Source organism: Cricetulus griseus, chromosome 2 (assembly GCF_003668045.3).
Source record: "Cricetulus griseus strain 17A/GY chromosome 2, alternate assembly CriGri-PICRH-1.0, whole genome shotgun sequence".
NCBI classification, from domain to species: Eukaryota; Metazoa; Chordata; class Mammalia; order Rodentia; family Cricetidae; genus Cricetulus; species Cricetulus griseus.
In genome coordinates, this window is record NC_048595.1 from 24,098,574 (window position 1) to 24,125,151 (window position 26,578).

Genomic DNA, 26,578 nt, shown 5'->3' on the forward strand with positions numbered 1-26,578 from the left:
CTGCTTAAAACCCTGTCATGGCTCCCTGTTGTCCTGCAGGATGGCTCACAGCATGGCAACCCATACCTGTTTTCCTCTCCAGCTTCCTCCCTCTGCCCTTCACTCTCTGTACTGGTTAGGTTTGTTGTCAACTTGACATAACCTAGGGTCACCCGGAGCAGGAGAACCTCAATTGAGGAGCAGTCCAGATTGGATTGGTTCCTGGCCTTGTCTATGAGAGATTGTCTTGATTGGTGATTGATGTGGGAGGGCCCAGCCCACTGTGAGTGACATCATACCTGGCCAACCTGGGCTGTATAAGAAGCTAGCTAAGCATGAGCTAGAGACTGAGCCAGTAAGCAGCGTTCCTCTTTAGTTTCTGCTTCAGTTCCTGCCCTGGCTTCCCTCAGTGACGACGGACTGTAGCCTGGAAGTGTAAGCCACATAAACACTTTTGTCATGGAATATTCCTTTATACTGTGTGAAAATGTGTCACTGTGATTGGTTTAATAAAAAGCTAAATAGCCAACAGCTAGGCAGGAGGTAGGTGGGGCTTCTGGACAGAGACAGCCCTGGGAAGAAGAAAGGCAGAGTCACCAGCCAGACATGGGATAAGCAGCATGGGCATGATGAAGACGAGGTAACAAGTGCGTGGAAGGATATAGATTAAAATATATGGGTTAATTTAAGGTATAAGAGCTAATTAGAAACAAGCCTAAGCTAAGGTTGAGCTTTCATAATTAATAATTAGTCTCTGTGTCATTTTTTATGAGCTGGCAGCCCCAAAAGAAAAGTCTGTCTCCACCCATTTCCCTCAGTTGCTTCCTGTCAGTGTTACAGCAACAGAAAAGCAAACAAGAACACCCTCACATTCAATCCTTAGCACAGAGCTCCTTTCCCACTTCCTGTGCCTGAAGAGGCTGCCATCTTCCAGAAACACTTTGTCTAGCTCCTCCTCATCCTCTGGGCCTGAGCTTCCGGGAGGCACCTCTTGTCTGAGTTCCAGTAAGCCCGCCTTCTCCTAACCCTCAGCATATGCACTGTGGTGGTCTGGTCACCATGCACTCTCTGACAGAACCCAGGACGCCCATCTGTAGCTGCACATCTCAGTGATTAGCACATAGTAGGTACGAGATAGAGATCTGTGGGACCAGTGACTGATGAGCGGGGGAGACCATTGTGAGCTGTCAGAAGAAGGGAGAGAAGAAAGAAGCTTCCTGGCCCAGCCCTTGCCCATCCCACAAGCAATCTTGGGACTTGGCCAAAGTCAACACTTCTCTGAAGTGATCTTGGCCTTTCACAGCTGACAGCTCCCCCACCTCCCATGCCTCGTTCAGCCCTGGTCATCTGACTGAGTCCAAGGCTGCTTCTGGTTTCCCACCATCCCTTTTTGAAGACTTAGTTCTGGTCAACAGATGAGGGTGGATTCTCCGAGCTCTGCCATGGCCTTGCTGTGAGCTTGGAAGGAGGTCCTCTCTCCTATCTGGCCTCTGTTTCATCAACTGCAGCCAGGAAAAATTTCTCTGCATATGCTTCACCAAGCGATGAGTGGCTACCCAGGGGCGTGCTTCTGCACGCAGCTCTGGCTTAGGATCTGGACCCTTCTGTTGAGCTGCAAAAATCTGAACTCTATGTTTTCTTCTGTAATGAAGGGATAAAAATGGCACCTACTGTTTTAGGCTTATTGTGAGAGTTGAATGGGGTGACAGCTAATAATTAGCGTGTTAAAAATGTCTCAAGATCTGGTGCGTGGCTGGGTTAAGCCAATCACAAGATATGCTGGGACTTGGAGAAGAAAGAAAACATGGGTTTGAATTGAGCCTTGCATTCTAGAGTGGGGGTTGTGCCTTAGGAACCACGTGGCCAATGGTTCCCATTATATAACTATGGGGAGATTGAGATCGCGGGGGCAGGGAAGAGTTGCCTGCCCCAAATCACACTCAGTTCAACACTATTTGGATCATCACTTTCTCTATCCCATACCTGGTAATCACCCATCCTTCTCTTTGCCCACCAAGGTACCAAAGCAAGTGACACTTCCCCTTACCAAGCTTGTGTCCAGAGACCCTCCTGCCTCAAAGTCAGCCCTCTTTCCATGGTGAGTTTTGGGTTGGCAGCAAAGCTCAAGGAGCCCGAGTGCAGGCTGCAGCAGGGGAAGGGCCGGCGTTTACTTACTGCACAGGTGGGCAGCCATGGAGAAGTTGCAGGAGGACTCCATGTCCATCAGGAGGATAGTGGTATTTCTGCCCAGGAGGGCTGGGCGTGGCAGGTACTCAGGGTCTCTGAGAGCATTTCATTCCTGTGAGGGAGTGGGCAGGAGGTGTTGCACCGGGACCAACAGGCTTTAGCGTCCTGCTACAGTGCACTCCCTGCTCAGAATGGGATGGGGCAAGTAGATACAGGTCAAACACCATAGTAAACGGATGCTATAGAACTGGTTCTTTCTTTCCAGCACATGGGCTTCAGTAATCCAGGTCATCAGGGATGACAGTGAGTGCCCCTATCTGTTGAGCTAAGGAGTTCCTCCACCTTAATTTTTGAGACAGTGTCTCCACTGATTGTTTAGGCTGGCTAGACAATGAGGTCCAGGGACCCACCTGCCTCTGTCCTCCCAGCTCTGTAGTCATGGACTACAGGACTACATCCATCCCATGGGGCTTCTTACACGGACACAGAAGATCAGAACTAAGCTCCTCATGTGTGAGCATCTCTAACTGAACCTTCTTCCCAGCACTCTGATTTTTTGTAAAATACAATCACTAGGGGAAAAGACTAAACATTTTTTTTTCCAAAATGCTCTATCAGTGTTTGAACCGTGGCCAATAGTGGGTGAGTTTCACTTTGGGCATCTTGACTGTACTTTCCATAATGCATATAAGAAAAGTATTTACTTAGGAAAGAAACGGGCAAACCTCTTGACCCGCAGCTCCATTAGAAGGAATCTACTACAGAATATGTAGGAAGAGGAGTAATAAAAAGAATGATCATGCTTTTGTAAAAGAAATGGCATTTTTGTTAATGTACAGGCAAAAATGCCTGGAAGAACTCAATGGACTGTTAGTAGCTGACGATTTCTAAATGTAGGATGAAGGAAATTCTGTTCTTCTCTTTGTCTGATATTTTTATTATTTATTATTTATTTTTATTTTATGTGCATTAGTGTTTTGACTGAAAGTATGTATGAGGGGAGGGTGTTGGATCCCTTGGAACTGGAGTCACAGAGAATTGTGAGCTGCCATGTGGGTGCTGGGAATTGAACCTGGGTCCTCTGGAAGAGCTGTCAGTGCTTTTAACCACTGAGTCATCTCTCCAGCTCCCTGATTTTTTTTAAATGAATGCAAGTTACTTTATAATTTGTTTCAAATGCAGACAAACCACTCACTGAGTCTCTACCACTTCTCCCTGAGTACAGTCTGGCTGGGGTGGCTGCGTTGGGGTGACCAGTGAGGTACTTCCTGGCAGCCCAGCTTCCAGGTTAGCTTCTCTGGGGTAGAGTTCTGTTTCTGGTCCCTAAGATTTCCCCACACTTGAAGACTTGGTGATTACATGACCCCAACCAGCACCTATTTTCTGGGACCCCTTCTTGTTTGCAGCCGGCAGAAGTGATCTCCATCTTAAGACACACAACTGTGTGATACCCAAAGCGCTCCAGTTCCAGGGCAATGGACTCAGCTGGCCTTGGATGATCTAGACATGGCCGGTTAGCCAGGTTTAAAGAGGAAGGTAAAGGGGTTGGGCGTTCTAGGCGGGGGTGGGGGTGGGGGTGGGGGGGAGGTGTGAAGAATGGAAGCACACTGTCCATTGTCTAAGGGACCTTAATGGCCCAAGGGCTGTGACTGCCATTGTATTCGAAGCCATCTTCTACCTCAGGAGGAGGCCCCTGGGAACTGCTGGGCTGTAACCTGTGAGCATCATCCCATACTGGGACGCTGGTAGGAGTAAGGGCTGAGGGTCAGGCTGGCTTGGTTGACAAAAGTTCTGGTTTTTCCAGCCTGTCTGACAACGGAGTGGAAGCAGCCACTATCTGCACAGTATTATACCCAAACCCTATTGTCATCTTTATCCCACATGCTTGCCACAGTGCCTGAAACCCCATCTTCAGCTGTCAGTCTTCTGGGAGATGTCTCTATTATAAATATGCGTGGGTTGGAGATGGATGCCTCTCAAGTCATATACCAGTTGTCCCCCAGAGTGCCCATCCATGCTCAGTATCCGCCCAGAGGATCCTTTTTACTGCCACTCCCATGTCCTTCACCCTTGGAGTGCTGTAGTCCCACACTCTGACAGGCAGGTCTCCTCTCTGGACCTTTTTTACATGAAGTTCCCTCCCCACTTTATCCCTGCCCCTACCATGCCAGGCTCCCCCTTGCTTCTCCTCTGCTTGTCTGGGCTGGGGTCTTCTTAGCTGGCTTTGTGAACCTCCTGGAATCAGGACACAGAGATTCTGGTCTCGGCTCTTCCCTGTGCTGCAAACCTTGAGCTGTAAACTAACCCTCTCTGGGAGGTCATAGGGTCACTCAGGCTCTTTCAGGATTCAGACTCAGTCACACCTAGGCCCATTGTTTGAGGGGGGACTACGCTGGGACCTGGCCCTTTGTGCCTTTAATGTCAGCTGTCATGCAGGCTATGCTTGTGACATCAGGACAGGACTCCCCGAGGCATCTGGTCCAAAGTGTCAATGCTTTCCTCATTCCACCTGATTCCTAGGGTAAGGGAAGAACACTTTATAATAATAAGAAAAACGACAGAACTGTCAAAAGCTTGACATAAAAACTCTGTGTATGTTGTACGTATGCATATGCGTGTGTGTTTGCCATGTGTCCAGTGTGGGCACCAGAGGCCAAGGCTACGGGTGTATCGCTCTATTGCTCACCATCTTGGTTTTGAGATAGGGTCTAATAAACCCAGACCTGTTTGTCTTCACCAGCTCCCCTTAGTGCTGGGCTTGCCAACGTATGCGGATGCACCCATCTTTTTATTTGTGACCTGCAGATCCAAATCCACTTCCTCATGCTGCACAACAAGTGCTTTGCCCCCTGAACCATCTCCCCAACCCCTGGAAGACTTCTGTGTTTAGGGTAAAAAGCCATTTGTATAAAGGTAGAATAAAAACAGGAAAATAAACACATTTAAAAAGAAAGGCATTGCTCTGTCTCCTGATATTCCTGTGTACCCCACTGTTTTGCTCTCCTCGATCCCTCCTCCAAGTGGTCCAGGATTCACAGAATAAGGACCCGGTGGACAGCTAGGATCCAATTCAGCACCGTGGCCAGCGCTGCACTGCCTCCCCCACCCCCAGGTCTGCACCCCCCACCCCAGCCTTCACACAGCCCCCAGTATTTAAGCTTGCACTCAGGTCTTTGCAACTGACTTCCTGGGGGTGATGACCCAGTTCTGAGCTGTGCTGGTGGTGACTTGGGGATGTTGAGTAGAGTCAAGACTTGGGAGTCAAGACTCGGCAGGAGGAGGGTAATCTGTCCAATGTGTGAGCAGTCAGCCTTGTGGGATGGCCTCCCTGGCAAGAGGGAAGGCCTGTCCCCAGAGTCTCTGAGGTGAGCTGTGTACTGCCAAGAGACTTTATCTTTGTTGTTTTCTGTCTCTGCCACCACCCCAGAGAGAGGGACAAAGAGATAATAGCCTAATTTGTTGGGGCTCCAGTGTCCCAAGTTGTGGGACCCAACATTTGACTTACCCTGATAATCAAGTAGATCTCTAAGCTCTCCCCAGTAGACATGGGGAAACTGAGACCAGTGAGGATAGGGACCTGCTCAGAGTCACACAGTAGGCTTTATGAGCCCATCTTTGAGCCATAGAGGACCCGTGGTGTAAAAGCCCAGGATCCTAGTTCTGGTGGCTGCCCCATCACTGAGTCGTCCTCAGAGTTGAGAATGGTCCCTCCAGAGAGGCCCAATGGAGTGTGGCCTTAGTGCTTCCAGCTCTGCCAAGGAATAGCTGTGGATCCCCTGGGCAGCGTCGTTTCTTGGCTCTAACACTGAGATAATGACACTATCTTCATGGGCTCCTCTTTGTGGTTAGATAAAGTGGAAAATGTACTAGCACTTTGCTTACAGACTGTATATGGGGACTCGGAATGGGCTTGAGATAATCAGTCCTTCCTATCAGTTTCCCCTTCAACTGTGTTGTCAGTCGGACAATCCCAAACTCCCTCCCTCCCTCCCTCCCTCCCTCCCTCCCTCCCTCCCTCCCTCCTCCTCCCTCCCTCCCTCCTTCTCTCCCTCTGTCCCTCCCCTTCTATCTGTCTCCCCCTGCCCTGGGTCTCACTCTGTAGATTGTGTTTCTGGCTCCAATGGTGGACCTTCCTGCCTCTAGCCCCTTCCCTCTTCTTGCCCACATCCTTCTGCCTAGGAACTCAAACAATTCAGGGCCTGGTATGGGTCCTTCTCCTCCATCCCACTTCTAAAGTTATAAAGACCCACCTAGTGTCTTAGAGGACCTACCTCCCTCTCCCTGCAGGAGAGGAAAGGAAGGAATGACACTTTAAGGTAGCATGAATCAATGAAAAGCCAGGACTAGACCCCACGGTTCCCATTCATGCATTGCAGAGCTGCAGAGGACCGGGCAACCTTCTAGTTAGCCATGTGCACACACGGGTAGGGCCCTGATGGAATTTTCCTAGGCTGCTTCATCAGTTGGAGGTAGGATGGACTTCGTCTCCATAGCAACCTAAGGACGTCCCTGTTTACCTTGTTCCACACCACTTACAGGATGCCAGAGGAAGATGGACTTCTCAGGGGTCAAGGGGGCATGGAAGTTTAGAAAATCTCTGTAGTTGTGGGCATAGACCATAGGAGAGGCAGGGCCCTGGTAACTGTACTTTGTATAGCTTCCGAATAAATCATGTAAATCCATGCTATCATCCCCATTCTCTGAGGGGAGCAACCTAGGCCCTGAGAGGTTAAGCTGTTTTTCCTAAAGTGAAGCCTGGTCTAGAGCCCAGGCCTATAAAGTTTAAGACTCTTGCTGCTGCCCTGTAGGCTTCCCTTATCTGCTTTCAAGGCTACCCCGTTCTCCTCTAGGCAGGGAGGTCTGCCCTGCCCAGTGAGTGTCCTGGCTGGGCTGTGGTGTGGGTGCCGGCCTAGAACTCAGTTCTTCCTTCCAGTGTGGGCTGTGGGCTTCTCAGAGTCACAGCCTCTCTTTGGACCTCACTGTGCTCCTGAGATGTATACAGCAGGGCTGGCTGCCTTGGTGACTGGACTGGCTATGCTAATGAATGTCCCTTCTCTGAGGTTGGGACAGGCTGCTTTGTGCTCATCAGAATAAATGGAACAGACACCTGTGTCCTGTAACTTTAATTTAATACAAATGGATCATAATGCACAAAAGGGCAATGTTTTAAATAAAAATACTGTCAGGAGTAGCCCGGAGTCTGGGAGTTGAGGGCACGAATAGGGCTCAGGATTCCTCTTGCTCAGGGAGGCCCTAGTGCACTGCAGTAGTAAGTGGGAGCCCCTCAGGCCCATCCATTCTGGCTCCTTGGAGATGGGCATGCTCACCGAATCCCAAATACAGGATTGGAGCCAAATACAGGACTACAGTGAGGCTGGGGAGCCATTTTGGTTGTACTTCTTCTTAACTATCTACTCCTGAGAGCGTTGCCTCTGGGCAGGGACAGGCAGGGACAGAGCCATGGAACAGGACATCTTTAGCAGCTCTGCTTCAAAGTCAAGGCCTTGAGGTGGATCCATGGATTTCTCCTGAGTTCTTCACAGTCGGATGCTGTGGCAAGGAAATTGTGGATGGGCCTGCTCCACCTCCATGCTAACTTTCTGTGTGGCTGAGGCTGGAAGAGAAAAACTACATTTCCCAGACTTCTTTGCTGTCAAAAGTCTGGATTCTGACTCAAGTTTCCACAACAAGAAGCTATCTGAAAGATGCAGATTTGGGACCTGAGTTGAGAGAGAGAGAGAGTGGCAGGCTTGGACAATCACTTGCTGGCATGGATGGCGGCAGTGAGCAGCTCCTGAGGCAAGTGGAAATAGCTTTCCTGGTCATAAGACATGATCACTGTAGCTGCTTGGAGTTGTTCCTGGAAACTCAGCAAGGCTCTCCTCCTCTAACCCTTCCAGTGATCTTACAAGCCACCCGGGAGAAGATTGTAAATTCTTGTCTGATGAAGCCTGATGGGAGGCAGATGCTAAGTCCAAGGTGGTACCCACCACAGCCCTCCTGCGTGCGGGTCAGGACCTGATGACAAGAACTGCTACCAGCACCCTCTCTGTGCCCACAGCAGGTCACAGAGGCCTGGCTGATGAGAGCTGGCTGGACCTCTCTCCCTAGAGCTTCTGGGGACTTGGATTGTCCATTGATGCTTTGTCTTGACAGTGCTCTGCATTAGTTCTGGGGCCCTTATACCTCACCCTGCCACAGAGACCATGGACTGGAAGACAGTGGCGTGACTGTACCATGTGGACTGCCTGTCACAGGCCACAGCATCACCTCTGACTTGCAGATTAGTGGGAGAGGAAGAAACTCACAGTTCTCAGGTTGGTGCAGGGGTGGCAGGAGAGGGTGACCCTCAGACAACCTTAGGACCAGCTTCCACCTGGGTCTCCTGTGGACTTGGGTCAAGAGTAAAACAGCCCATTACTCTCTTGGTCAGGGGCGAGTCAATCTTAGGCCATGAGCATAAGACAATTCTGTATATCTTTTGGGCTGCTAGCTATTGATCACATCTGCTCTGTCTTGAGGCTAGGCCACCTGGGCAGAAGGAGAGAGATTTCTTGTCCCAGGGAGAATAGGGATGAGGGGTTGGGCAAGCACTGCCCTGGGGAGAAGCTATGCCACATCCCATCAAGATCAGGGCTACAGGACATCAACCATGGAGCACAGTCTCCAGATCACAGGCAGGGCAGAGGAAGCCGGGGAATAAACCACTGGCCTGAGGTCTCAGGGTGGCCACGGTGGGCCCGAGTAGTCCAGGCCCCCATCTGCTGGGCCAGGCTCTTGCTGGTGGTCACAGCCCTAGGAGGCTTTGGTCTCCCTCAGCCCGGACTAGATGCGGACAGTGTTGATCCTCAGTGGTTGGACATTCTTGCCATTGGCATGGCTTTGGCCAGGGCTGAAGTAGGAGCAGAGCTTGCCAGGGAACTTCTCTCGGAAGGTGTAGAGCCAGGACATGTCGTCGGCATTGTAAAAGATGAGGAGGCCCTGGTCATAGTCCAGGAAGACACCCACCTTGTCAAGCTTGTCACGGACATTGAGCCGTGTCCAGGGCTCTGTGCATGCGCTGTACTGGTTGCCATCATGCATAACAATGCAGTAGAAGCCACGACTAGGCTGGATCTGGATGCTGCCCTTGCGGCTGGCAGCCTCGTGGGCCAACCCAATCACCCACTGGGTCTTCTCTGCCACCACCACCTCCCAGTAGTGGACACCGCTACTGAAGGCTTCGGAGCCCAGCACCGACACCTCCACATCAAAGCGTTTTGGTGAGTCCTGGAGCGGTTGTGGGTGCAGGTTCCCGTAGGCCACGATGGTGCAGTCATCCGACAGGATCAGGCGCTGGTGGGCAGTGCCTGGGTCCAGGGTCAGGGCAGCTGGCACTAGGTGGGAAAGAGAAGAGAGGATGGGAAGATCAGTGGAGAGAAGGCTGTCAGTCCACTATCCAGTGCCTTCCTGTGGAGAGGGTCCTGGTTGGTCTCCAGCAGGCTACTGACCTACTGTGTCATAACATAAATGAATAGAAACGTGCCCTCTTATCTGTTTCCTCCTCCTCTGCAAAATGGAACAGCCTAATCTTCTTTCCGCCTGGCTGCAGAGGAGTAGCTGGTAAGGTCACTGAACGATTCCCAAGACAAAGCACCCAAAGAGGTCCAGAATTAGAGGAGCTGGGAAGAACTGGGAAGGAGCAAGATTAGCCAGATGATACTGCCCCCTAGAGGGTGATCTGGAAACTTTTGCCACCTGTATCCAAGATTGGTGGGACAAATGACTGCTAAGTGAGCTGGGGGCAGGCCAGCCTGACAAGGGACCGTTCACCCCCACCACTGAACTCCGGATGTCCTCCCAGACACCAAGCGGTCGAGAAATCTTTATATGTGGATCTGAAAGTAAACCTACTTCTGTAGTATGTATAAACGTGAGAATGTTTTTGTAATTTTAAAACACATTGAGGATTTTGGAATGCAATGACCAAACTGAGGGAGGCTACTTTTTCTTGTTGTTGTTTAGAACTAACAGTGATTTGCTCAATACATCTAACTAAGAGTGATTTGCTCAATACATCTCCAAGGATGATACCATTGGCATAGACAATTTTCTGAATGGTGTTTCAATTACACTGTGAGCACCTGGTTGCTTGGTTGTGTTTTCCAGTGTGATTCTGAATGGGCTTTTGTATACTGACCTTCAAAACATTTAATTATGGGCTGGGGATAGAGTTCAGTTGGCAAAGTCCCTGCCTGGCATGGACAAAGCCCCAGGTTTGATTCCCAGCACTTCATAAAACTGGGCATGGTAGTATGTGCCTGTAATTGCAACACTCTGAAAGTGGAGGCAGGAGGACTAGAAATTCAAGGTCATCTTGTACTACACAGTGAATTCGGGACCAGGCTGTGCTGCTAGAGGTGTTGCTATCTTCAAAGAAGTTTAACTACAAATATTCTTCTATTTTCCTTTCATATTATAGTCAGTTTTTACATATGCATGCATACATTATTGTATATACATATATACTTAAAAGGTCACACGTATAATCTGAGATTTTAAATTTTGTTATTAATAAAAATATACAATATGTCCTAAAATGTTGGAAATCTCTAATCCTACCAACTTTTCCATTTGACAGACAGGAAAATCAAGACCCTGACTAATCATAGGTCAAAAATGCTGGCAGAGCTGGGATTATTCAAGGCCACCTGGTACCTGGTCACAGCCCACCTCTTCATTCAGGCCTAAGCCCTCTGCTCATGTTACACCCCAAACCCCTACATCCTTTCGGATGCAGATGTCAGCCCCCGCCCCCCCTTTTGAAGGTTCATCCTCTGGGAGCCTTTGTGCTGGAGGACCCAGCTGGCTCCTCCCTCGGCCTCTGGTACTCCACAAGACATGGCCTTCTGGGCTCCTATATCGTCCACTTTGCACCCAGAGGCCAAGGTCTGTGTTGAAGTGAACCTTCTCTTTCTTGAGAGTTCAGTGCCTAGCACAGAGCCTGGGATGGGCAGGCTTCTGGACATACAAATGCACTCACCCCTGCCAGACAGGCTGGGTCACCTGGCTCTGAGCTGGTGATACCAGCTCAGCAGGTCTGATAGGACAGTCTCTTGAACTCTTGTCAAGACCTCTGTTTATTCTCCTGGCTTATTCTGATAAACCCCCAAGGAGCAGAGGGAACCTGAGACTGGTACTTCTCAGCTAGATGAATATTTCCAGGCCACAGCAAAACAGAGGGGAGAAAGAGTGGGGGGGGAGTGATGGAATACTGCTGCAGTTCCTTGGGGCCAAGGACTTTCCCCAGCTCCTGGGCTCCTTCCTTATCAGCTGGAGCAGGGGCATGATGCTTTCTGCCTGGACCAGTGTCTCTGTAGGCTGTATATAACAGGGAAATAAGATGCTCCAATGCTTGTGACTGTCCCACTAGGCAGCCACGGCCGGTCCCAGCATCATGCATTCCCAAGAGGCTGAAGCTGCATGGAGCCTCTTCCATGAGCTGGGTCATGGTAACTCACTTCCTCACCGCACACTTCTCTCTTGTCCTCAGAATACAGGGAACTGTGTGGGAACCAGGAGCCCTGGGTATAGAGGGGCCCATGGAACAATCCTTTGTCCAGGGTCATAAAAGGGGGGGGGCTAATGAACCCACATGTGAACTTTTGCCTGTAATCTAAGTTGCTGGATAGTTGGTAAGAACAAGAAAGTTCCTGCCCCGTGCAGTGTGAAGAATTCCCACAGTGAGAGCAAGGCTGGAAGTGTATGAGTGTGTGTGTAAGAACCTAATTAGACACAGATGCTGTGTTACAGCTGACGCTACAGGCAGTGGGGGTGGAGTGGGGGGTGGAGTGTATGTGTGTTTAGGATCCCAGGGAAAACAGCAGCGTTTGGGAATGCCAGACTCCCACAGCCCAGATGCCTAGGATACTGTGAGGAGGCCAGCAAAAGGGAGACCCCAAGGCTCAAGCAACAGTTTTGGGGATACTGGCAGGTAGCATGCAGATTCAGTCTGACTCTTAAGTCTGTGTAGGGTATTGTGGGCTACTTCCAGAGCCACTGCTGAGTGGGTAGGGCTTCTGGCAGCTCTGAGACCAGTATGACAATGAAGAACCTCTGGGCAAAGTGTAGGGGCATCCATCTTCTGTGCAGGCCTTGGTCCCCCTGGGGAGGGGGCAGGGCCTGGGCTGTGAGCCTGGCCTTCCACCTAGGCAAGAGGTACGATGGCCTGACTCTGAGTTGGCTTTGGCACTCCAGAGAATGTAAGGCTACAACAAGCTCTCCAGGACTCAAAGAATCCTCCCTGAGGCTGGCAACAGCAGTGACCTGCAGTCTACAGAAAGCAGCCAGGGACCCTGAGGGACACTCTGGTGTGGCAGCTCCCCTTTCCCCCCTCCAAGAAGCCTGTACCCTCAGGATAGTGATGAGACCCAGTGAAACCAAAGCTTTCTCCGGGCTCATCACCTTGGAGGTCAGAGTTCACATCTAGTTGTGACACTCTTATTTATAAACAAAAGGCTGGGCCTAAGGGGTCTCTCTTCTCAAAGTATCTTCTGAGTCTCCGAAACCTCTCTAAGACCTTGGGTCAAAAGGCACCCAGGAAGGGCCCCAGACTTCCAGACGCCATGAAAATGTTTCCTGTTCCTCCTCAGTTATCATCCAAGCAGTAGAGAAAGGACTCCCAGATGCCCAGCTCAGGACACTGCCTGGCAGCCAGAGGCCCCGTCTCTTTGTTCTCCAGTACAGTAGGGGTCTGATGGGACAGTAAATATGTCTGTATTTTTTTCCTCTCCAACCCAGGCCTTAAAAAAAATAAGTCTAGTCCTTCAGGTCTCACACCTCCGCAGGCCCTCAGTCCCCTATGCTTCCCTTTCACAGTCTACACAGACTAGGCATGGCTCCAGAGAGTCACAGTAGCCCTAGGGTCTCAATGATTGTAGCCATTTTCTAGAAGGGAAAACTGAGGCTCTCTGAGGTGAAACCGAGGCTCTCTGAGGTAAGCAGCTTGCTTAGATTTTACTTGGGTGAAAGATGAACTGGAACTCGAGCTGGGTCTTTTCACACAGCATCCTTCCAGTATTTGGTCCCAGAAAATCTGACCAGCAAGGTGGGGAAAGTGTCAGATTCATAATAGTAAATAGTAAAGTGTGCTTACTAAATTATGGGATCATCTTCACGGAGAAACCAGTTCTCTGTTATCTCCCCTGGGCAACACCCGGGACCATCTCTAAGGTGTGGGTGAGGAAACCATGCTCAGCTGTGGAGGGGGGAGGAGGAGGAGCGGGGGAGGGGGGAGGAGGAAGGCAGTTTGCTTTGCTTTGGGTCACGCAGTAGGGCAGAGAACATTCTGGGTCTCTAAATGATTAGATCTAGATGAGCGCAAAGGGGGTGGGGCCAGACAAGGCAGGGAGCCTGGGGAGGGAGAGGGGTGTCTGGTGTCCTTGGACAATGGGCTGCCTGGCTCACTGGGGAGGTTTGCGCCTGGGAGCAGCGAGAGGGCTGGGTTGGCAGAGGAATGGTGGGTGAAGGGCTGGGATCTGGGCAGGCGACTAGAGGTGATGAAGCGAGGAAGCTCCAGAGTAGGGAGCAACAGGTGTTAGACGAGGTTCTCAGATGACCCAATGGGAGGCTTAGGCTGTAAAGGAGGGGCAGTCAGGAAGCCGCTAGAAGCCACAGCTAGGTCAGGGGGGGGTGGGAAGGGGGGAGGTGGACGGGGGACACAGGTCTTCCATCTGTACATAAAAGGCCCCCTGCTCACTGAGGAGCCAAAGTGACTTCATAGATCCCACAAAGAAAGGGCCCAGCCAACCACGTCACCGTTGTCTGCAGTCCCAGGGGCCTTTGCTCAGATCACACACCTGCCCCTCAGTCCTCTTGCAGGGAGTGTTCTCAGGGCCTGTGGTCTCAACTGAGACAATTTTGCTTCCACAAGAAATCTGACCAAGGCCAGAGTCAGTTTTGGTTGCTCTAACAGAGGGGAGGGGACAGTGACATCTAGTGAATAGAGGCTGCAGAGGATGCTAGTCTCCTGTGTGTAGGACAGGACCTCCAGCGGGACCTTGTGGATCAGTGGTAAAGAGGCTGAGACACCCTGCTTGGAGCCATCATCTGTTCACTTGTGATGGAGGCAAAAAGGGATATCCAGCCTTACTATTCAGAGGACAAAACTGGGCTAGAGGAGGAAGGGGAGTATCTAAGGACCTGCAGCGAGTCCCTTTAATACTTACTGAGTGCTTGTTGTATACGCTAGGCACTATTCTAGAAGTGGACTTGAGCCTAACATCTGTTCTTTTATTCCTTCATCAATAAACATTGACTGCTGGCTGCAGGGGATTAATTGAACCCAGCCTCTGGCCCCTTAGAGCTCAAAGTCCAGAGAGAGGGAGAGAGAGAGAGTACCACACAGGCTGTGATCAAGGATTGTGATCCGAAAAGCCCAAGGTTACCTGAGGAAACCCAGGAAGACATTTCAGCTGAGGTGTTTAAGGTGAAGCAGTAGCAAGAGTTTTGGCCATCGAATATCAAAGATGGTGCCAAAGTCTCCAGACAAAATGTGCAGAGGAGGGAGAATTTGGCTCACGCACAGCCTGAAGATTGCTCAGTACAGCTAGTGCGATGTCTTGGAGGGTTTGGACTCACCTGTGACAGGGATGGGGCAGGTGGCATCTGAGGCAGAAAGCTTCTAGACCAACCACTCAAGGGGTGCCCTGGGACCCAGGGGAGGAGAGAAAAAGATCCTGGGGTTCTTGTCTCTCTTTAGGTACACTGCTTCAGCCACATAAGGGCTCAGTGTGAAAGTCCCTCAGGGGCTGGGGCACCCCCAGGAAGGCAGTTCAGATTGCTAGAAAAATGATCCCTTCCCCCAACCATTGTTGCTTTTGTTAATTAGATGACACCGGCTCCCTTCAACTCTAAGACAGCAGGAATGACACGTTAGACGTGGCCTGTTACCTGAAGGGGAACCCCAGCTCTGTGAGCCAGCATCCACACCCCGGGTGATTGTACCAGGGACCTCTCCATCACTGCTGGGGCTCAGCTGAAGACATTCTCGGGTGACACAAGCTCTCCAGTACCCAGTACAAACCTCAGCTTCTCCTGCTGCTCCACTTGGAGCTTTTGATTGATTGACCCCAGCCCCACCCTCCTACCTGCGCCCACCCCTGAGCTTCCATTATGTGCAAGACTCACGTCAGAGCCCTGTCCCACTAGACGGCAGGGTCTGGCCACCTGCCCGTCTCTCCTGACTATTGAAACTGAGGGTCAGTCACTGTTTGTATAATTAAATAATGAATCCATCCAGTTTGATGGATCCTGACACCTGTGTCAGGACAGGGGACATCTGTCTCTGCACTCGAGGAACAGGCAGAGTAACACGACCTGCTGCAGAGGGTTTCCCGGGGACTCAGTGAGCTCAGCATGGGCTCCGGGGCACAGCAGATGGTCCATCCAACTGCTCCAGCTCTGAGCCTCCAACTCTACACTCGAGGCACTCGGGTGACCGTGTAAGCACCTCCAGGAGCTGAGTGTGTCACAGTGACACAATGCACTTAAGGAACAGAACAGGACACCAACGGGCACCCTGCCCACTTCCTGCTCTGCCACCTGTCACACAGGGCCCAGGTGGCAATCCACACTTCTTCTCCCTGTCTCTCCAGGAGGACAGGCAGAGCCTCACCTGGGTGGATGTCTTGGAAAAGAGACTTCCAGATGGTGTACTGCAGGGGGCCCGTGTACTTGGAGGTTGGGAAGTCTTCATATGTCAGGTTGGTCTCATGGATCTTCCCCTTGAGCCTGGAAGGGCAGTGGGAGAGAAGGCTTCATGGGGTCAGGTACCCACCTCCAGGGCGAGGTCATGAGTGAGGCGTCCGTGGGGCTGAGACTCAAATGTCTGCTCTGTCTGCCATGTTGGACCACTCTGTTACCTTCAATTTGTTTGCTCCTCTGTAAAATGGGCACCGTGCAACTGTTTCTCAGGTCCCTGGCCAAAGTCAAATGCAATGAGGCACTGTGCTAGGCCCCGAGTTTCTAAGCCTGTTGAGTGGATTTCATGGAGCAAGGTACAGAAAACACTTAGCTCAGTGGCTCCTGGCCGACTGACACCAAGCACGTGATGGTGTGGTGAGTGCTGATCTCCAGTGAGCCAACACGAAGTGATGCCAAGAAGGGGAGCCTTGAGTTGCCTGGTTTGAGCCCTGGCTTTACCACCAGCCCAAGTTGCCTTGCCCAAATAATCAAGTGATCTAACTGCTCTGAGCTTCAGTTTCTATACTTGTGAAATGAGTATTGGTAAACTCCCTGCAGGGGCTCATAAGGTTACAGTAATAAAATGATATTGTAATATCTCTATTGGATGGTATATAGTATTAATGTTATAAATAAGGGGCTGAGGAGATAGCTCAGTTGGTAAAATGCATGCCTTGCAAGCATGAAGTCCTAAGTTCGATCCCCATAACCCATGTCAAAACAAAAACAGGTGTGGTGGTATGCACTTGAAATCCCAGTGCTGGGGAGGTGGAGACAGGAGCATTCCCTGGGGCTTGCTGACTGGTCAGTCACAGCCTGCTTGGAGAGCTCAGGTCAGTGAGAGACCTTAACTTTTTTTGTTTGTTTGTTTGTTTGTTTGCTTTTCCAGACAGGGTTTCTCTGTGGCTTTGGAGGCTGTCCTCTTGTAGACCAGGCTGGTCTTGAACTCACAGATATCCACCTGCCTCTGCCTCCCGAGTTCTGGTCTAAAGGCATGCGCCACCACCATCCGGCCGAGAGACCTTATCTTAAAAGACACAGTGTGTGGTGCAGAGACCATCAGAGGTTAGGTGCTTACTGCTCTAAAAGGGGACTTGAGTTTGATTCCCAACACCCATGTCCAGCGGCTCACAACTGCCTGTAACTCCAGCTCCAGAGAATCTGATGCCCTCTTTTGGTCTCCACAGGCACCTGTACGTTTGTATTATACTCAAACACACACACACATATACATAATCTTAAAAAAAAAACCCAAAAACCCACAGGGCGTTGGCAGCGCACGCCTTTAATCCCATCACTCGGGAGGCAGAGGCAGGTGGATCTCTGTGAGTTCGAGGCCAGCCTGGTCTCCAGAGCAAGTACCAGGACAGGCTCCAAAGCTACACAGAGAAACCCTGTCTTGAAAAACAAAAAAACAAAAAACAAAAAACAAAAAACAAACAAAACAAAACAACCCAAGGTGGACAACACCTGAAGAATGACAGATGAGGCTTCCACATGGCTTCCAGAGGCTTCCTCTGGCTTCCACACACATGAACTTGTGAACATGTACACCCCATCTCCCCAAATACATAAAATACATATGTGACACATAGTGCAAAAGTGTATTAAATGAGTATATACACCATCAAATATTGCTTATGCTGTTATAGGTAGAATACATACACATATGTTGTTCTGAGATAACATTTACTCTGTAGCCTAGGCTAGCCCCAATCTTAGGACAAATTTCTTCTCTTAACGTCCCCAGTGCTATGATTACAGGTGCTACCCACCACACCCAGCTCAAACGGAATATATTATATACAGAATAATATGGAGACGAGGGGCTTTTAGTGTGGGCTCTGGCATATTAATAGCCAATTCCTATAAACAATGATGAAAACGTGGTTGCATGAATTATCTGTGGACAGCCCCATCCACCTGAACCCCCTCACTGCCTCAGTTGGGTTGGGAAGGCTGCAGCCAGGTGGCACTTACCTCTCAGACAGGGAGGCCACTCCAGCAAGGAAGGTGTGCCGGTCAGTCTCAGCCAGCCGCTCTTGCAGGATCTGGGCACCCTCTTGCACCTTGCGCAGCTGCTGGCTGTAGCGCTGGACCTTCTGCTCAATGTCAGTCAGCGTGCGGGCGGTGTCAGCCTCCAGCTCCTCCAGCATGGCTTTCTGGCGCTCACGCAGTAGCCTGTGCAACCGCTCAAAGGCCTCCCCGATGGTGGTCCGCAGGCTCTTGGTAGAGGACTGGGGGCGTGAGGGGGGGGAGAACCATCGGGGGTTATGAGAAAGTGTAGGTGGGACCCAGTGTGAGCCTTATGTGTCCAGTTGCCAGTGAGAGGGGGGTAGCTTTGACACAAAGATGGGGGAGGGGGCTTGCTCGGCAGGCTGGGCGTGGCACACAGATGCGCAGGACAGAAGGGCTCATAGTTCCATGGGGGTTCATCCGAAGACTAATGGAGTGGTGCGGCAGAGCCCGTGAGGCTGTGCGGGGCAGGAATGCATGATACTGCCCAGATTGCTGGCATGAGGGAAGTGGGGGGCGGGGGGGGGGAGCAATGTAGGGGATGCCTATGTGTCCAATCTGGTTTCAAAGGATGATGACAAAGGGGGTCATGGAGGTCAGGGACCGTCATAAACAGGCAGAGACTGGGCAAATCGTTGTGTTCACTTGCCCATCCTGCTCCCCTAGGAGCCCACTGTAGGAACACGGCCACTGCCTAGGGAGGTCTGCACAGTCCTAGAGACTTTCCCCTCGCCAAGGCCCAAGAGGAGGTAGAGGGGTGACTGCGGAGGATCCCAGCTCTCAGTCTCTACTATGGTGGGCCTCAGCTACCTGAGCTCCGTGTGCCTCAGTTTCCCTATCTGTGAGAGGGGTTACAAACGCCACATTGCAAGGGTGTGGTGGAGGTGTTCATCACATGAGGTGCCACTCCAGGCACAGAGGGAAAGTTGACGGACAGACAGCAAAGGGATGGTTTCTAACAGGCATGCCCATGGAGTCCATGGAGGGGTGGCTTCTGAGTGGGCTCCGGGAATGGGGGGAGTATTGGTTGGGCCTGGTGTGGGGGAGGGGGAGGGGGTAGCCTGAGGAACACTGCCAGTCAGGTGACACAGGATGTGGGGCCTGCCTCTGCAATTTCACTTTGTGGGCCTCTGACTGGCAGTTCATAGAGTCAGAGACCCCACTGTGTTCAGTGCCTGGGGCTCTGTGGGAGGCCCCACAAAGGCTCAATTAGGGCCTGTTCTCTCCTGTGGTGGCTGCTGGCCTGCAGGAAGAACGGCTGGCAGCAGGCCAACCTCCCCGCGCATGCCCACCCAACACGCCAGGAAGACAAAGGAGGAGTGGAGGGGAGGCTGGGCATGGAGGGAAAGGCTGCCAGGGGCCTCCTGGAGCCCCTCACCCAGAGAGGCAGAGAGGCTGCTACTGCTGCTCTGGAGGATGGGGTCCACCTCCCTGTATCCTCTAGAGCAAGGTTCCAGGGCCTCCAGGTTCCAGGGTCACCTTCTCCAGCTCCTGCTAAACTGCCCAGCAGCACTGTTCACCCAGTGGCTGATAGTCTTGGTTTGTCTCTGTTTCTGTGGCTGTGCAGGGATGGGGGAGGTGGGTCCTCCTGACAGACTTTCTTTCACTTTTCCAGGTGTTAGGTATGCCAAGGTTCTTATCTGCTGTCTCCTCTACAATCAGTCAGTCTCTCTAGTTAGTGCACGAGCCCTCCCTAGGTAGGAACGGCATGTTCCCTGACCCTGTGCACATCCCAGGCCTGGTACAAGCTGGAGGTCAGGAGAGCTTCACTGATGAAGGGGAGAGAGACGGAGGGAGGGAAAAAGGCAGGGAAGGAGGGAGGGAAGGACTTGCTTAAGATTACATCACGGAGTTGAGGGCAGATCCCATTTTCTTTCCAGGCTAGAGCCCAGTGTCCCCAGGACAAGAGAGGACAGTTAGAGAAAGAGGATGAGAGGCAGAGACCAGGAAATGGCATATCAGAGTGACAGTCAAGGAGTTTTGTATGTGACCCTGTTGGGTCTTCCAAACTCTTTACCAAGTCATATGTCTTGCCACCGAAACAAGCTACTGGGCCTCAGGTCTGTCTGTCAGTCTCTCTTGGCTGAAGTTTTCTCTCTGATAAAAGCAGGATGACACTTTCTCACTACCAAATGTGTTTAGTTATTACTGTTACAGTTTGCTCACTTGTTATACAACTCCTTACTATGGATCAGACGCTATGCTTGGGGAGTCCTGCTCTCATGACTGGCCTTATGCTGCCAGGCTTGGCAGCAAGCGCCTTTCCGTGCTGAACCGGCTCCCTGACCCTACTCTGTTGAGCCCTAAGGCAGAGCCCTACCTTTCATGTTGTTTCCTTGGTGCGGAAGGCAGCCCAGCTTACCACATTCCCAGACACACACTGGGTCTGGGGCAGCTGTGGCCCTTTCAGAAACACTCTGCCAAGAACATGTCATCTCAGAGCCTAGCAAGGAAAACACCATTGGAGGAGGGAGAGCAGACAGGCCCCCAGGCAAGGCCATTGGAGGGCAAGCAGGCAGGCGCTGCAGGGAGCCAGTCAGACACCAGGTGAAATATGGCCTCAAAGCCTCCGTTAGCATTTCTTATATAAATACACCCGTCCAGACAGGAAGCCAGGCTGGGGAAAGGGAGGGGAGGGGTGTCCCCCAGCAGCACACAGATGGACAGGAGAGGTGGGCAGGAGGTCAGTGGGGAGGGGGCGGAATGTAGGGGGGGAAAGGAATGAACAAGAGAGGTGAAGCTGTAGGGGAGAACAGACCCTCAGATACCCGCCCGTCCAGAGAGCTTTCCATCTGTTTCTCCTCACGGGAGCAGTGTGGAGTCACGAGATAGACAGAGAAGCTAAGGCTCGGAGGAGTGTTGAGGTTGCAACCCCATGGCTGTTTCTCATCTGTCACCCACTGAGGGGTCCTGCTCAGAGGCCCTCTGGAATCTCCGCTGAAGGAATGTCTGTCATGACCCTCCCAAGACCACGCAGTGAGTTTGTGGCCATGCTGGAACACAGATGTCGAGTTACCGATGGTGTCTCTAGGCTCTGCCTCCAGTTGCAGTGGCTTTCATCTCGTAGAGCAGGGTCAGCCTGAAGTCATTCCCTAGAGTTCCTCTGTATGTGAAGCTCTCTCCCATCCCTAAGTTCTGGATTGAACTGGCCAGAGTTCCCACTGTTTAGATAGAGAGCCCAGGGATGTGATTTTCCCAATGTCACACCATCAGTGTTAGGACTGGATCTGAGTCCTCTCAAGTTAAGGACAAAAGGTTCCATCCCATCACTGTAGCCAGAGACCACAGAACAGAATTTTGCAGTACTTTTTCAGAGTTGGAGTCAGGTCCCCCATCCTCTCCAGACAAGGTCTTGCCATGTAGCCTAGGTTGTCCTGAGACTCAGCATTCTCCTGCTGCAGCCTCCTCAGTGTTGGGATTACAGGTGTGTCTCGAGACACCTGGGTTTAAAGTCCTTATCTCTATGCTTGAGTGAGAGAGGGGCAATGACACCAGTCATGGCTAGGAGGGGACATGCCACAGTTGGCTCCTGGGCAATGGGCCTATTTAAAAGGGAAGAACAATGAGGTGCTGAGTAGATCTTGTCAGCCCTTCCTGGTCCCACGTTGAAGTTGAAGAGAAATGGCCCTACTTAGGCTCCAAAGCCCTCTGAGACATTGGGGGTGGGTCCTGCTCCCATTTGCTATCTCAGAAGCTCCACTCCTACCCACCCTGCCTCTTTCCCATCATGCTTATGCACTTGGAAGCCAAGTTTCCTCAGAGAACTGGAGGATTCTTAGCCCTACTTCACCACAGCCCCCCCTGCCCCCACACTCGGTCAGGCTCACCTTAGTCTCTGCCAGCTGTCGCTTAAGTAGCTGCAGCGCCTCTGTGTGCTCACGCTCGCTGTCCTGAAGGGCTTGAAGCTGCTCCTTCAGTTCCCTCTGAAATACACATAGGGCCTGCATGGGGGAGCAGGCCACACCCAGCCAGGGCAGTCTTCGATGATGGAGAGCCCAGCTCTGTTGGCAGCTGGGGCCTATCCTGCCCTTGACCTCCAACCCCAATGCCCCCTCCCATTGTAGTTCACCCATCATATTCTGTTGACTTTGTTTCCTAAATCCAAGACAGAACACTCAGAACTAGTGAAATAGGGTCTTATTCTCTAGGCCAAGCTGGCCCGGAACTCACTATGTAGCCTAGGTTAGCCTCAAACTTGTAGCAACCCTTCTCAAGTATCTAGGGTTACAATCATGAGTTACCAGGCCTCGATCTCTGGTCCTCCTGATGCCAAACAATCTCATCACACCCTCCCTCACCCTGCCCCTTAGCCACTGGCTGGCACCTGTGTGGCACTCTGATGGGGACCCAGACTGCAGCAGCACAGCCCACAGCTGCAGGCTCACTGCCTATATACAGTCTCTGCTTGCCTGGTTGGACCCGGCTCCCCGGCTCCTGCAGGTAGTGACTCACCAGAGCCTTTCCGTAGCACTATTGCTATCCCCATTCTCAAGTGGGACAAGAGGTCAAGAACCTGGCTCCAAACATACAGCCAGCACATACCAGTCAGGGCCAGCACGGTGAGCTGGAGCCGACAAGCTTAAAGCCAGGTGACATATTTCTACAATGATGACATCCAAGATGATCCAGGCAGACAAGGTATCACCTCTCAACTGAAAGCAGGACTGGGGACTGGGAGACACTCAGTGAAGTGCTTGCCATGCTGGCATGAGGCCCTGAGTCTGATCCCCAGCTCTGATGTACGAAGCTAGTTGTGGTAGCACATGCTTGTTACCCCAGCGCTAGGAATGGGGCCAGGGGATCCCCGGGGCTCACTGGCCGGACAGACCAACCTAGTTGGTGAGCCCTAAGTCCAATGAGATATCTTGTTTAAGACAATTAAAAGGTAAAGAGCTGGAGAGAGGGCTCATCTTCGAAGAGCACTTGCTGCTCTTGCAAAGGTACCATATTCAGTCTGAGCATCCATAAAGTGGGCCATAGTCTCTGACTTCAGTTTCTGGGATGAGATGTCCTCCTCTGGCCTCTCTGGCCACCACACAGGCACGTGGTACACAGACATGCATGTAGGCTGACCCTCACATACACAAAATAAAAATAAAAAAAATCTTTAAAAAGAGAACAAAGATAAACTGTTTTTAAAGGTAGACTGCTGCTGAGGATTGACAGATGAGGTTGATCTCTGGCCTCCAAGTGCACTCAAGCACGCGCGCGCGCGCGCGCGCACACACACACACACACACACACACACGCCTCCCCCTCTGACCACAAACAGGCTTAGTACTGTGATTTTTCCTCTGTCTAGAGTTCCGTTTAGGTCAACAGGACACTTGTGATGGCCTTGCTTAAAATATTGATAGTTTGTTCATTACAGATTTTCTGGCATTAATTTTGTCCAAAAAATATCTCATTGGGAATTATTCATGTTGATCACTGAGGTATTCGGTACCTGCTTCAACCTTGCAGCTCCCTCTCCTGGGCCTTGCCTCCACCACTATCTCCACCATCCTCTCATCTTGCTCCCATCCAGCCAAAATGGCTCCCCTCCATCATCCAGAGCTGGCTCAACACTTGGGACGTCTTTTGGTAGTGGTTGTGCAGAGGTGGAACCCCCAGCCTTGTGTGAGCTAGGCGAGCATACCACAGTGGAGCCACATTTTCATCCCTCCAGCCTTGGGACTTTGCACTCACTGTTGGCTCGGGCTTACAGCCTGGGATCTTGTGGTACCTTACAGAGGAGACCATACTCATTGATGGCTTCTATGTGTATTGCTTGCCTCACTCACTGGGGTCGAACAATTATGAGTGGGAATCCTGTGCAGTTTGTTTGCTGTTATAGCTTCCTGTACCCTCAGTGCCCAGAGTGGTCCTAGCACATGGCAGGGCCTGTTTATTTGTCAAATAAACAAATCAGGGTAGAGGTGGGTGGTCCCCAACAGATTCCAGCTGTCTGCACTTACTGAGCCTCTAGCCTCTGTATTGTAGGCAAGTGTCCTCCTGTCTGTCCTTCCCTACATTAGCCCTTGGGTTCCCCTTGCTACCTCCCTCCATGGTCTGCATCCAGGGGCTATCTGGTACTAGTTGGGACTCCAGGAAGGGGCTGTATGAATGAGTTTCCATGAAAACAGACCCTGAGCAATTCCCTGGGACCCAGTCAGCTTAGGCAATGTGGTGCCAGACAGGCTGAGATGCTGGTTCTTCTTTCTTTCTTTCTTTCTTCCTTCCTTCCTTCCTTTTTTTTTTTTTTTTTGAAACAGGGTTTCTCTGTGTAGCCCTGGCTGTTCTGGAACTTACTCTGTAGACCAGGCTGGCCTTGAACTCTTAGAGATCTGTCTGCATCTGCCCCCATGTGCTGGGATTAAAGGCCTGTGCCATCACTGCCCGGCTGGTTCCTATTTTTACCTCCCTCTTACTTATCCATCTTGTCAGAGCAGGCAGGATCCTCGACAAACAACTGGTCCAACTCATCCTACAGCCTAAGCACTGACATGAGGAAATGGCCAAGATAACATCATAAGGGAGGAATGGAGAACACAGAATTGCCTCTGCTTACTATCACTTACTCATTCATCAATAGTTTATTGAGCAGCTACAAAGAAAGGGGCACCGCTGAGGTCTGGAGACACAACAGAGAACAAGGCAGATGCAGTTTCCGCCCACGGGAACCTCCAGTCCAGTCAGAAAGACTGATATAGACGAGAAAGGGAATGACAGACATGGTCCATGCTCTAGAAAAGATGGCAGAGCGTGTGGCGGGCAGGCCAATTTAGATGCCATGGTCGGGGAATTCTACTCAGAGGAAGGCAACTGAGCATGAAGACAGCCATGAAAACACCGGCAACAACAACATGACCGGAACTCTAGTAGTCATCTCAGTATGAGGCAAATGTGACATCAAAGTCACAAGCTGAAAGCAGAAGAGGTAGAGGAAGAAGTAACTGTGTCTCTGAGGACTGTGTGAACAGGTACACGGTCACCAGACCTGATCCCTGGAAGGAAAAAAAAAGGAAGGGAGGAAGGGAAGGAGGGAGCAAGGAAAGAAGGAAGGAAGGGAGGGAGGGAGGGAGACAGGAAGGGAGGACAGAAGGCAGGCAGGCCCTATACTGTTAGCTAATTCCAATGCTATTAAAGCTCTCCACAGAGTGGATCTCAACCCACCCCTGTGAGGTGTTTGGATGACAGCAAGAGACGTGAAAATCAGCTCCCAGGAGCCAGCTCAGTGTCTCCAGCACACCAGAGCCTAGAGCCCTCTCTGGTGGACTTGATTTCAAGAGAGAGAAATCCACTCCCACTCAACTTCAGCCCCTCAGCCTGTCCTATCAGCAGCTGAGAGTCACTGCCTAGGCTCCCAGGCCTCCTAGTCCTTGCAGGCAGGCCCACTTCACCGCAGTGCAGAGTGTGGCTCCAGACAGTTTGGGGTCTGATCTAGCTTGGGAATTTGTCTGGTCAAGAGGTAGATGTTTGGATGGAGCTAGAAGAAACTATCCTGAGTGAGGTAACCCTGTCGCAAAATGACAAAAATGGTGTGTACTCACTCATATGGATTTTAGATTTAGAGCAAAGAAGTAGCAGCCTACAATCCACAATGCCAGAGAAGCTAGGAAACAAGAAGGACCCTAAAAGAGACACACATGGTCTCTCAGAGAAGGGGAAAGGGACAAGATCTCCTAAGCTAATGGGGAGCATAGTGGGAGGGGAGAGGGAGTTAGGAGAAAGAAAAGGGGAGAAGAGGAGGGGAGAGGAGGGCATGAGGGAGCAGGAAGATCTAGTCAGGGGAAGAATAGAGGAGAGCAAGGAAAGAGATACCATCACAGAGGGAGCCATTATAGGGTTAAAGAGAATTCTGGCACTGGGGAAATGTCCAGGGATCTACAAGGTTGACCCCAACTAGCAATCTAAGCAATAGTGGAGAGGCTACCTTAAATGCCCTTCTCCAATAATAAGATTGATGACTACCTTATATGCCATCCTAGAGCCTTCATCCAGTAGCTGATGGAAGCAGAAGCAGACACTACAGCTAAACACTGAGCTGAACTCTGGAATCCAGTTGTAGAGAGGGAGGAGTGATGGGCAAAGGGGTCAAGACTAGGATGGAGAGACCCACAGAAACAGCTGACCTGAACAAGGGGTTGCTCATGGACCCCAGACTGATAGCTGGAAACCAGCATAGGACTGTCCCAGACCCCCTGAAGGAGGAGGTCATTTTGGAGGTCTGGACAATCTATGGGGCCACTGGTAGTGGATCAGTATTTACCCCTAGTACACAAATGAACTTTGGGATCCCTCTCCACTAGAGGGACACTCTCTCAGCCTAGACACACTGGAGAGGGTCTAGGCCGTGCTCAAAATGATGACAGATTTTTTTTTGAAGATCCCCCATGGAAGGTCTCACTTTCTCTTGGGAGCAGAAAGAGGATGAGGATAGGGGGTCGGTGGGGGCCAGGGGAGGAGAGAAAGGAGAGGGAACTGATATTGACATCTAATTTAAATTAAAAAGGGAAAAAAGAGGTAGTGTTCTCCCCATGGTGGTCACCACAGTTTCTGTAAGGTTCTGGAAACCCCATTTGTAACATTGCTCAGAACATCCAGGGAATCTAAACAAACTCCTCACTGATTTTGAACCCAGGGTCCAAGGAACTGGCTTGCCCTTCTTCTTACATCCATCCAGGGGCCAGTG

General features: G+C 51.2%; 1 protein-coding gene across 2 annotated transcripts in view; it reads right to left on the reverse strand.

Moving 5' to 3' along the window:
* Positions 1-7,274: 7,274 nt before the first annotated feature.
* Positions 7,275-26,578, reverse strand: part of Trim62 (tripartite motif containing 62) — a 29,404-nt gene continuing 10,100 nt past the window's right edge. The window contains exons 3-6 of one of the 2 annotated variants that reach the window (XM_027399358.2): positions 21,732-21,827; positions 17,869-18,125; positions 15,821-15,936; positions 7,275-9,542 (exon numbers count right to left, since the gene is read on the reverse strand). In XM_027399358.2, coding sequence (XP_027255159.1) covers positions 8,992-9,542; positions 15,821-15,936; positions 17,869-18,125; positions 21,732-21,827 — 1,020 coding nt within the window. In that variant the 3' untranslated portion in view covers positions 7,275-8,991. The remainder of the gene's footprint in view (positions 9,543-15,820; positions 15,937-17,868; positions 18,126-21,731; positions 21,828-26,578) is intronic. The other variant, XM_027399357.2, reaches the window with a different exon arrangement.